General features: G+C 44.0%; 1 protein-coding gene across 1 annotated transcript in view; it reads right to left on the bottom strand.

Moving 5' to 3' along the window:
• The window catches only part of MAP3K15 (mitogen-activated protein kinase kinase kinase 15), an 83,300-nt gene extending 72,822 nt beyond the window's left edge, over positions 1-10,478 (bottom strand). The window contains exon 1 of the mRNA XM_069854485.1: positions 10,238-10,478. Within this exon, the coding sequence (XP_069710586.1) occupies positions 10,238-10,478 (241 nt within the window). The remainder of the gene's footprint in view (positions 1-10,237) is intronic.
• Positions 10,479-13,028: the final 2,550 nt, after the last annotated feature.

Below are 13,028 nucleotides of genomic sequence, written 5' to 3'. Positions count from 1 at the left end.
CATCACACCTAAAATATTTTAGCAAGAATCAAGCTTAGCTGATATCAAAAAAGTCATGGAAGAGCAGCTATTATAACACATGCTTTAAAATATCCTTCAAAGGTTCACTGCATCGGTGACTGAAGTTTCAATTTTCTGTTACCTTAGCTTTCACCTTTATTCTCCCCCCCCCAGTCTCTTAGCAAGGCAGAGGCTGGATAAAGTGTACATTTGATCCAGGACTCATTATCTACTTGTCAAAATGGGAAGAGTGAAAACCAAGATTTCCTGAGGAGCAAAAGACCAATTGTAAGAGCTAACTGTGCAGTGTTGAGATCCAACACAACCATAGCAGACAAGCAACTGTGAGGTATGTGGTGAAAAAAGCAGTTCCCACTTGCATCAGTGGCATACTGTGACACAGGCTGACAAAACTGCAGGAAGAGTAACAGCAGTATCATGGATTAAGCAGCTGAATGCTTGTCTGCGTAACTGAATTCCACCCCTGATTCCTTCTACCCCACAGCTGCTGTGTCATGCTAGCCTAGTCACATAAACTGAGATTTCAGAAATGAACTTGGTGACCATACAGTTATTAAGATTCCGATTTTTGGGGGCAAGGAAATCAAAATATTCCAATGGAACACAAAAAATGGCTTTGAAAAACAAAGCCTCCATTTTAAATGTAGTTGTAACAAGCCCAATGCCCTTAGAGAGAAGAAAATTCCTTTTATCTAAACTATTCCCTTCTATCATCCAGTTGTACCTCGGCATGAGTTACAGCTCAAATAGTCTCTGACTTAGCATCTGTAGTCTTCCATCTGCAAAGCAGCCAAGCATCTACAGAGCAATCAATATGCCTGAATCATAGCTCAAGAAAGATATTTGCACTTCCCATGTGCTTATTCAATCTTCATATCCAAATGAATACTAACAAACCAGCATTCAAAACTTCTCAAAGAGTATTTAAATAATCCACATTAATAATCCACTCACTTCTCATTTTTCTCAAATTCATTTCCACCGACTGAGAAAGTCTTCCAAATATACATATTCAGGACACTACAAAAATACTTAACCGTCACAGATGATCTGTGATCAGTGAAGATGGGTGAGAAAGATACCTGTTCAATAATTTTCCCTGTTTATATACTATTAGTACATAAAAAACGTTAACACAGATGCTAGACAGCCATAATGATTGGATATCTCATCATGCATACTTTTCTCTATGCCAGCTCAATAAGGATAACATTTCCTAACCTTTCTCTGCAAGCTAACGAGCCTGCTAATACTACCAAATCTGTCATTCCTCTGCCTTATTTAACAGCAGAGAAGAAAAGAAAGAGTGGGGTAAATTAAAAACATGCACTTCACACTTGCCTGCTGCACTAGCAGTGTGACAAGTGTCACGTGAGAATATTTCCACTGCAACGTTTCTGAAATTTTTGAGAGGCCAATGACCATCAGTGACTGTGCGACAGTTCTGTGCACGATGGAATGTTTTTTCTAAAGGGAATTAAAAAAAAAAAACAAACAGCAGAGTGTCCAGGCATTTCCTTCCATAACAATTCAAAATGAAACAAAAGATTACAGTGGGAAATGGTGTTAAAAAGCACTTTTCAAGATGATTCTACTTACAATTACCCTTTGTTGCTTACTACAAGGAAATAATAAAGATTTTTTATACATAATTGAAGCATAAAACTAGTATATACTAGAGTAGAAACAACTATGTGTGCACGGGTACAGCCATGATAAACTAGAGTTCCTTCTTTAATACTAGATTTAGCTATACCATCCCAGATCAGCAGAAAGCTAGAGATGTAGTCTTAACAGTGTCATGACTGTTTTGGATTTGTGCCTGTCATCAGTCACTGCTTCAGTCAATCAAAGATCACATTTACTAAGACTGGGATCATGTACTTTCAATGTAATAAAAGTTTGGGTACATTTTCAAAGTTGTGAATTCCATTTGGCGTTGAGCTCCAAGTCATAAATGTTGCTGACCTAGTGACTTAGAACCAAGTTTAAATGCCCAGAAGCTTTACCAGAGAATATCTGAAATGTTTTAGTTCTAACACCTTGAACACCACAGCAGAATCATTTTACCTTGTTATGAGGGATAAAAAAAGCAAGCACAGTTTAGCACAACATAAAAATCCAATACTTTTAAGCATCAGAATTCATGTCCCAAATTTGGGTCCCTCCTTGCAGACTACAGTGATGCAGCTTTTGCTCCTGGCACGCCTCTACAGCCACCCCACTCTCCCAGGAAAATGCGAGGGCAGTAGCAGCACCCCTGAGAGAAAGAAGACAGGCTAGGTGAAATCATAGTGTGGGACACGTCTGGCCCATCAGCTGCCAGCTGAATCACAGTGACCTCGGCAGAGACCGCAACTATGCTGTTTATAGCAAGCCTGTGCCAGGGAGCAGGATGAAGCAACAGCCGTGCTCCCTCCCTCTCTTGGCTCAGTTTCAGCCACCCACGTGGCTGTTCAAAGGTAGCCTGAAGCTAAAGCAATTCACATCCGTGCTGAAGTGCAAGGCAAACAGAGCCTAACATGCTCACAAATGTCACCTGCAAGTGGCAAAGCACCTTAATGTTCCCCTAGGAAGGGGAACATTACAACTATCCTGACTGCCTAATTTCAGCCACGTAACATCCCTGTGGTGTGAAAAAAGGCAGCAGCTGGAACAACCAACCACTGCTGGGGCAGCTTTTCCATGTGCATCGAAGTAGCAATATGCCTGGAGTACTGGCTGAACACAGGCTTGCAGCCAACATGGACAGCCAGGGAGTCTGAACTTAAGGTCATCTTTTAAGCAGAATATAGAGGAAGACAAGTCTGGAGTTCTCACCCAAGTTCTGCACTGACTCCTTACACATCAGAAGAGCTGTGCCTCAAACTTCTATGTCCTCAAACCAAGAACATTAGTTACTTTTTAACTAGGGAGTACATCAACATTTATTAACGTGCAAGTCTAATTTAGCAATTACAAAAGCTATGTTTGATTACATTGATAAAAGCAGGACATGACTGCAGAATATAAAATAAGCTACCATATACCTACCATAACTTGTCTATTTTATGGAAGGATGGAAATTAAAGCAATGTCATTAACCCATATAAGCAAATACTTCCCTTTTATTTTATATTAACTTAATTTTCTGACCTCAGGTCTTACAGAAAAAAAATCTTAAGCCTATAAAGAATATGCTACACACAGCACAGCAAGAATGAAAAAGCATGCAATCACTGCAAAGGAGATGTGCTTGCAGGATCCAGGCTCACACATATGCAGCCTCCTGCGCCCACCCTGGTTAACTCAAGCGTGTCAGCCTCACGCACAGCTTATTTCCAGGAGCAACCTTGATAAGAGTCAAGTTGAAATGTAACATGGTGGAACTTGCTGGTATCTCATGGTCAAATGGCACAGCAGATGCCTTCACAGTAACTCTGGAACCATATTGAAAAATATGTTTCTCTAAGCGTATCATTCTTAAACAGAATAAAATGGTGACATTTAGAATTCACTGACTGATTGGTATGTGTAGTCAGCACTTTTTCTTTTACCAGTAATCAGAACATTTATTTATATGAAGAAGTCCAGAAATATTACATTTCAAAAAAAAAACCCCATTTGAGCAATACTGAAAGAAGAACCACCAAAACAAAGCAAAAAACCCACCCTAACTGCCATGTTTTCAAGGACTGTCAGCGTCTTCAGATCAAAGGCAACTCAATATAGATGCAGTCATTCATCTCAACAGAATAACCCTAAATGTTCAAATTTTCTACATTATTTGCTCTAATGGGCATAAAAGCTTCTTCAGAAACACACACAATTTGTATTACATTTAGGGAGAACATTTATTCTCAGCTGGTTCAACACCTGTAGCGTTCCCAGCTTCAAAACATAGTGACATGGGGTTCACAGTCAGGTTCCAGGAAGTAAGTTAGTCTCAGGCACAGGAAAGAACAGTAAAGTACATTCCTTTTTTTTTTTTTCTATATCTAAAAGTCATGGCTCAGAAATTAGTCACTTCGGCTAGACAGTACATGCACACGTACACACACTCACCCTGGAACAATGAAAAAAATCCAAATTCACATGTTTAGCATCAGAGTTTTAGAGATGCAGAGAACTTCATTCAAAGCTTCATTGAAGCATAAGACTCAGACCGGGTTTGGATTGTCAGTATTTTTTTTCCACGCGATCCATTACAACTAAAAAGAGATGCTGGTAGCAAAAGGAGAAGTAATTAAACTGAATCTCTCTCCATTAGAGAATCAAGATATATTTCTTCTTTTTGTTTTTAATACCATCATCATTCTCTGAATACAGCTTTGATCTTGCATTTGGCCCATGGCAATATACCAAAGAAAAATTAATGAATTCCACATAATCTATTTATAGTTATTTATTTGCATGTTTCTAAACTTGCTCAACTGACATTAAAGGAGCTATTTCATAAAACACACACAAGTTGAACTAAAGTGGAGCCTTTCAGGTTATGGCTGGAAAAAGCAACACAGCTGATACAAAGACTTTTTTTGCAGGTTTCCTCACTGTTGACTGTCACACCCAGGGGCAAAGATGAATAGCAGCAGGAAAGTTTGTCGAAGTTTCTTTAAGAAGTTATTGTCCTCAGCTGTCATTCTTACCTTCCTGTCAGATTCCAATCCCTGCTGAGGAGTCAGTAAAACAAGTTATGTGCCTCCAGTTCAGCTACACTGATTACCATGTCATATATTACCTTAAACTAGTGACAAATGTGTCATGTATCCTGACATAACGTTCTTTGGGCTGAAGAAGCATCCCTGCTAATTATGAAGTGGGGACACTGGCCTTCAGAGGGCACAGGGCTTCAGGGCAGGCATCTGGATACAGGCAGTGAGGATTCCTTCAGTGGCTGCCAGACTCTGAAAATCAGGATCCAGAACATACATTTCCTCCATCTCTTTTCATGGTGCTACGTGAAGAAAGAGTTTCAGGAGCAAGAAATTACAGTTATATTAGCAGTGGTTCAACTACAGTGCACTGAAGATGGAACTTCAGAGACATGTATCAAACAATGCATTTTGAGGCTGCTTTATCATGCAGGATGTTGTTTTGAGAAGTTCACATGTAGCAAAACAACAGACTTCAAAATAGTCCACCATACTCACAAATGATCTGACATGGTTTACTGGTTTACTCATTTTTTTCAGGCAAACTTTTAGCTTTATTCCTCAGGACTCCAGGTAAAAGGATGATCAGCTACAGAAATAGGATTTCACAGAAGCAAAATGGGAACATTCAAAACTCATACAACTGTAGAGGCCACCGCTTCACTAACACTGCAGCCAAATATCTTGGGATATTGGGCAATAAGCCTTGATAAAGTTTTAGGTAGAGAACTAAAATCTACATCTCTTTCCATCTCACATCACCTTTCCATAGGTACAGATCAGACATTTACTTTTGACAACATGCTTACTTTCTTAGTACATCCAGAACAGAAGAATCCTTTGCAGCTACGGTAAAAGCACAAAGAGGCTGAATCACTCTATCGATAATATCGCTACCCAAGCCACGCTCACCTTTTTACAACGTCTCTTAAGCTGTTTATTAATTCACTGCAGTTCCTGTAGTTTGATTTTCTGCATGGCATAATTCTGAAAAATTTTTAAAATCCTGCTAGCTACTAGACTCACCATTCCTTTGTAAAACTGCTTTTATTTCACGCTAAAAATCTTTACACTAATACCCAGCTTCTGTGGCTTTCTGTCTAAAGATACTGTCTCTTTCTTCCCAGAGGTACAGCCAATGTAGGCAAGCATCCGTGTGGCTTCTTTATTACGCAGATACGGTGAACCACTTCTGACTTACTTTGTTGACAGTTTGTTTCTAGCACAGACTGAGCAAGGAGATCTCATTTTTCTGTTATCAAGCCCTTATTTCACAATTTGATCTGCCTGCCATCATAAGTGTTTTAGTTCCCCTTTAGCAAAGCATCTTCAAAAGTTTAGTGATTTCCAAAGATCAGGGTCATTCTGCACTACCAGCTGGTCTGCAATAACTAACCTAAGGCATAAACCACACTACCATTCATGATAAAATCTCAAAGGCTGGGAAGTCAGTAATGAGTATACTCAAGGATAAAAGAGAGATCATACTCTTATTATGCAATATAGGTGGTTTTGCAGCACTCTTCTCAGTCATTTACTGAAAAATCATCTATTAGAAAGTCTGCCTGCAGATAGGAAAAGACGTTCCCTTTGAACTTTTTCTTCGCACTGTCCTTAAAGTTTGCTAGTTTTGTCATCAAAGGTACCAATTCCAAAAATTATTATATTACAGATTCAGAGCAGATAAGCTTGCTTGGGAGCAGGAGTGGAGTGTCTTATGACTTTAATGGTTACAGTGTCAGGGAGAGTAGGGAAAAAGGGATAAGGGCTAGCACTTTTAACAAGGACCCTATTACTATTCACAGTGAGGTGGACCTCCCTGCTCAGTCTTTAAAAGCATTAGCGGATACTTACTGATTAAGGTTCCAACTAGCAAACCTAGACATGCCTACTGGCAATCATATTTTACATAACTCCCACTCTCATAGCAAAGCAAGAACAACTGCTTCTCAAGGTTCTGCCCATGGCGCACAGAAAGTAAATATACATTATCATAGATATCTTCAGAATGGAAAACATTTGCTTGATACCCTAAACAGACAGTAATAAAAATTCTTTAGATTTCTTGGTTTTTTAAAGAGAACACACAGTAATTCCCTTACACAGAAAGCTCACAATGAACCATAGAATTGCTCATATTAAAACTTATTCTTTAACATTGTTCTTTGTTAAGAACTGAATAGATGCCAAAAGTCCCAATCCAACACATCTTCTAGAAAAAAAAGAATATGGCAACAATGTATCTATGAAATATAGCAAATAAAAAGGACTGATTTTTCAAAGATTAAAGAAATTGCAGGGCAGTAGCTTAAGACTGTTGCATGTAAAGGAAGAATTATCAGATTCAGCATTTCTGGATAACAGCTTGATATGTATTCAAAAACAACAGACAGGAAGAACTCATCAATAAACAACACAAAGGATGAAAACAAGAATGGTGCAACAAAAGTTCTTAGGAAATAACGACCGACCGTTGTGTATAAAATGAGAACTGAAAAAAGGCAGCACTTAAAATCCATGATAATGAAAATTCAACAAGATATTGAGGTCCACTGTTAGTTGACACCACAAAGATAAAAGGAAGAAAAAGGAAAACAAAGGAAATCAAAACAATAAAGTGAAAAGTGTAATGCATACTTTTTGTCCCTTTGCAGAATGAAGCAAGAAGATGCAGTTACTCCACGTGAAACTGTTAAAGGAACTAAAAATTTCCCCACGTAATAGGAAGAAATGAAGCAGCAAGTACTATGATAAAGACGCTTCTTCTCAATGCACAAGCATAAATGTATAAGTATAAATCTTAGAAGATTAAAGGTTCTGACTGAAGATTTCTCTGAACATCAATTTTAGACATACCATAGGTATTGGGAAACTCCAAAGGATGAGGCAAACATCAGTACAGCCCAACTATTTTAAAAAATTAAAAAAAAAAAATAAAAGGTAACTACAGAGATGTTCAGTTAAAAAAAAACAGTAACTGCAGCAATGCAAGAACAAAAAAGCTATTAAAAATGTTGGCAGTAGAAGAGCTACTTATTAATATACAAAAACAACAGAAGAGTAAAATACATACTCTATTAAAACGGTTGTTTATACTTAATAGCATTTTTTTTTCAATTAAGAATGTTTGCATTTTCAGGGTAATATTCCAGTTAACAGATTTAATTTGGGACCCCTGACAATGAATTAATGCTAAAACACTACTAACACATCCAGCATGGTTTTCAGTAGAGTATATACAGACAAATAAATCTCTCTGCTTTGTGACAGCTTGCAGGTCTTGTTGATAAAGGTGACTCTTGCTAATACACTTGAGTACCTCTTAATACAGGTAACATCATTAAAGGATGCTTTGACCAAGAAGTTTGCCAAATAAAGGCATACATTACACAGATTCGAAAGATGTTCCCCTGGCTGATCTCAAATGTTGCTATTGAAAATAAATCCACATAAGGATTAGTTTGAACAGACTACTTCAGAACAATTCCTAGTTCAGGACTATTCCATTATTTTTTAAAGGACACTAAAAATTATCTAAAGTATTTGCTGACTAAACCTGGACATGTGTGTGACTGGAGTATCCAACAACAAGGCACTTTACAATTAGAAAGTGATAGTAATCACTGATAAAATTATCTTGGTCCTACAAGATTACTCGAATGCAGAAGTCTGTGAAGCTTTGCCACATTCCCAGAGAACAGACACCCAGTTCATAATGCAGCAACTTAAGAAACCGTTTTAAATGACTGTCTCACACTCTCAGTACAATGCAGAGGAGGTGTGTGCCTATAATGTTAATAGGACTATCAGCAGAAACAGAAAAATAATTTTGCATTTATAAGACCATCAGTACACTATTACACGTACCTTCTGAAGGACTACAAAAACACTGGAGATACACAAAGAAATTTCTAGTTCATGGCTGTGTACTAAGACACACAAAGAATATATTTATTACACACTTGTCAACATTGCTAGCAGAGATACAACAAAATCCCTTGACTGGGAAGTTAAAAAAAACCAAAAACAAACAACAGAGGTGAGGCTTCTCCATATTTGGGTGACTTATCAGGGTATGATATGGACTCATCACCATATGAGAACTTAAAAGTAAAACAAAGGTTTTAAGAAGCATTCTTTAACATATCTCATGACCAAAACAAAGTTCATGTGAAAGTTGAACATCAACACAGACTTAATGGTAATTTTCCCTCTTTAGAGTCTGTGAATCCCCCAGTTTCCTAATGCCTGCTTTAGAAAGAGATGAGAAAAAAATACGTGTGTGTCTATAACATGCTCACATACCCACCTTGATTAGTTTTAATAACACCTTTTCACTCAGGAGCTTTCTCTGCTTGCTCAAAAAGCTATCAATTATGTAACACACTGCCCAGCCACTCAGGTGTTCTTTGAGTGGAGAAGGGACAGCAGCTTTATTTGGAACCATCTGAGCCTAGACAGGACAGGCAATACTCACAGGTCTTTGTCCTCAGGACACACTTCACTCCCTGGTTCAGAGCGATGTCAGATCACTCTGTTCCTTGCTAAACCAATTTCACTAACCTTGCAAGCCAATTTCACTGTCCAACCATTTCTATCAAGCACTAAACCATGCCCCTCAGCACCTCATCCACCCATCTTTTAAACACCTCCAGGGAAGGTGACTGAACCACCTCCCTGGGCAGCCTGTTCCAGTGCCCAATGACCCTTTCCATGAAATATATTTTTCCTGATGTCAAGCCTGAACCTCCCCTGGCGGAGCTTGAGGCCATTCCCCTTGTCCTGTCTCTTGGGAGAAGAGGCCAGCTCCCTGCTCTCCACAACCTCCTTTCAGGCAGTTGTAGAGAGCAATGAGGTCTCCCCTCAGCCTCCTCTTCTCCAGGCTGAACAACCCCAGCTCTCTCAGCTGCTCCTCCTAAGACTTGTTCTCATGGGTCTTTGTCCTCAGTACACACTTATGCACTCCCCAGTTCAGAGCGATGCTGAATCACCCTGTTCCTTGCTAAACCAATTTCACTAACCTTGCAAGACAATTTCACTGTCCAAGTCTGGAGTTGGAGCAATGAACATGAAGCACCTGGCCAAGCCAGATCACAGAATCACTAGGTTGGAAAAGACCCACTGGATCATCAAGTCCAACCATTCTTATCAAGCACTAAACCATGCCCCTCAGCACCTCATCCACCCATCCTTTAAACCCCTCCAGGGAAGGTGACTGAACCCCCTCCCTGGGCAGCCTGTTCCAGGGCCTCCAGATGGGAGGCTTCTGGCCAGCCGGCCTTCACGCTCCATCTCACCCCGAGCTCCCAAGCAGGCTGGGAGCTGGAAGAGGGTTCCTTAGCAAAAGACACTAGCGAGAGGTTTGCTACCCCTTAAAGCTCGGTCAGTACCACGGACTCAATCCACGGTCCTGCCGGGATGACGCATCGAGGTTCCTGGCGGAGCCGGCGTCAGCCCGTGAGTTTCTTCTCACCCGTCCCGTTCCACGTGCAGGCCGCTCCCGAAGACCGGGCTCTTCCTCCCTTCCCATCCTCCCGCCCCCAACCCCGTTCCCCGAGAGCCCCCCGGGGTCCCCCGCTCACCCGCGTCGTAGAAGGCGTCGAGCACGGCCGCCTCGCCGAAGTCCAGCTCCCCGAAGCTGGCGGTGCCGAGCCGCGCCCCCTCGGCCTCGCAGGCCCGCAGCAGGCAGCGCCGCGCCCCGGCCTCGGGGCCCCCGCCCGCCTCGCTCAGCACGTACACGGCCCGCAGCCGCCGCGGGGGCGACGCCTCCGCGCACACACCGGCCGGCGACGGCTCCGGCTCCGCCGCCGCGACGCTCTCCATCGCGGGGCCGCTGCTGGAGGAGAAGCTCGACGTGAGCCGGCAAAGGGCGCCTGCAGCCCAGAGACACCCATCCGAAGGGGGCGGGTGGGGCAGCACCTTTCTCCCCCCTCCCCCTCCAACTTCCATTCTCTCCCTCCCCATCTTTCCCTCTCTCCTGACCTCCCTCCCTCTCTCTTTCCCTCTCTCCCTCCCTACCTCTTTCTCCCTCTCTCTGCCACCCTTCCTCTTCTTCCCTCTCTTTCCTTCTCCCTCCCCCTTTCTCTGCCTCTCCCCTCCTTCCCTCTCCTTCCCTCTCTCCTTCCCACCTGTCTCTCTCCTGACCTCCCTCTCTTTCCGCCTCCCTTCCTCTCCCTCCTTCCCTTCCTCTTTCCCTCCTTCCCTTCCTCTTTCCCTCCTTCCCTTCCTCTTTCCCTCCTTCCCTTCCTCTCCTTCCCTCCTTCCCTTCCTCTTTCCCTCCTTCCCTTCCTCTTTCCCTCCTTCCCTTCCTCTTTCCCTCCTGCCCTTCCTCTCTTTCCCTCCTGCCCTTCCTCTTTCCCTCCTGCCCTTCCTCTTTCCCTCCTGCCCTTCCCCTCTTTCCCTTCCCCTTCCCCTCCTTCCCTTCCCCTTCCCCTCCTTCCCTTCCCCCCTTTCCCTCCTTCCTTTCCCCTCCCCCCTTTCCCTCCTTCCTTTCCCCTCCCCTCTTTCCCTCCTTCCCTTCCCCTCTTTCCCTCCTTCCCTTCCCCTCTTTCCCTCCTTCCCTTCCCCTCTTTCCCTCCTTCCCTTCCCCTCTTTCCCTCCTTCCCTTCCTCTCTTTCTCTCCCTCCTTCCCTCTCTCTCTCCCTTCCTTCCTTCCCTCTCTCCCTTCTCTCTCTCTCCCTCCCTTCCTTCCCTCTCTCCCTTCTCTCTCTCTCCCCCTCCGTCCCTCCCTTCTTCCCTCCCTCTCCCTTCCTTCCCTTTCTCCTTCCCTACCTCCCTCCCTCCTTCCCTCCCTCCCTCCTTCCCTACCTCCCTTCTCTCCTTCCCCGGCCCCGCTCGCCGCCGGCCCCTGGTGAGGCGAGGTGGAGGCAGGCGGCGCTCGGCTCTGCCCTCCCCGCACGGGGAGCGAGAGCCCGGGCTCCCCCCTCGGCGGGACAGACGGACAGCCCCGCCGCGCCTTCCCGGGACGAACGGGCGCCCCCGTTTCTCTCCGTCACCGAAAAGGCACCGTCGGGGCGACCGCGCGGCTCGCGTGTTACCTCCCGTCCCCGTCCCTCGGCTCGCTCTGTCACGGCTTGCCCCTCACTGGTTCTTCGTCCCGTTATCGCTCCGTTATTGTTTAAACGGCTTTGGCCGCAAAATGTATCACAAGTTCGGATATTAGTTCGTCCTTCAATTCCTTCTCTTCTTCCTTAAAATCTCACACCGTGAGGGCAAAAAACCCAGCTCCTAGAAACTGTGTGGCAACTCCTGGATGCTCTATAAGAACAAAAATCATAGAATGATTTGGGTTGAAAAGGACCTTAAAGATCATCCAGTTCCAGCTTCCCTGCAGGGACACCTCCCACCAGACCAGGCTGCCCAGGACCCCGTCCAACCTGGCCTTGAACACCTCCAGGGATGGGGCAGTCACAGCTTCCCTGGGCAACCTGTGCCAGTGCCTCACTACTCTCAACGTGGAGAAATTTTTCCTTATGTCTAGTCCAAATCTGCCCCTCTCCAGTTTATACCCATTCCACCTCGTCCTATCACTACAAGCCTTTGCTAACAGCCCCTTCCCAGCTTTCCTGTAGCCCCTTCAGGTACTGAAAGGTTGCTATAAGATCTCCTTGGAGCCTTCTGTCGTCCAGGGGAGGTGCTCCAGCCTTCGGATCACATCTGTAGCCCTCCTCGGGACCCATTCCAACAGCTCCATATCCTTCTTACGCTGAGGATTCCAGAACTGGACACAATACTCCAGATGAGGTCTCACAAGAGAGGAATAGAGGGACAGAATCGCCTCCCTTGACCAGCTGGCCACACTTCTTTTGATGCAGCCCAGGATACAGTTGGTCTTCTGGGCTGCAAGCGCACACTGCCAGCTTCTGTCAAGCTTTTCATCAACCAGCACCCCCAAGTTCTTCTCTGCAGGGCAGCTCTCAGTCACATCATCCCCCATCCTGTACTGAAATCGGGGATTGCCCCGACCCAGGTGCAGGACCTTGCATTTGGCCCTGTTGAACCTCATGAGGTTTTCACAAGCCCACTTTTCCAGCCTGTAAATCATTTTGAGCATCCCATTTCCAAACACGTTTTTGTTATCAGGCAAGCTGCTGATGGCAGCCTCAGCTTTGGCGCGGCCAGTGGGACAGTTGCTGATCTATGCAGCAAGAGAAAGTGAAAGGCAGGCTGTGTGTGGACAACCTGTATCTCAGCCTTGTACCCCAGCTGTCTAAAGGACACCAGCCTACCCTACGGAGACCATGGCTGACCAGTGACCAAAGGAACACTGGAAAACTGCAGTCCTCAAGCAAATTTGTGCTTGGAGTAGTAAACCTGGCTGGAAAGCTTTCTCATCTCATTTTTTCACTCACTGTGACAGAATAGATTTTAAGT

Source organism: Phaenicophaeus curvirostris, chromosome 1 (genome assembly GCF_032191515.1).
Source record: "Phaenicophaeus curvirostris isolate KB17595 chromosome 1, BPBGC_Pcur_1.0, whole genome shotgun sequence".
Taxonomy (NCBI): Eukaryota; Metazoa; Chordata; class Aves; order Cuculiformes; family Cuculidae; genus Phaenicophaeus; species Phaenicophaeus curvirostris.
Note: the sequence above shows the minus strand (reverse complement) of the source record. Positions and strands in the feature narration are given on the sequence as shown.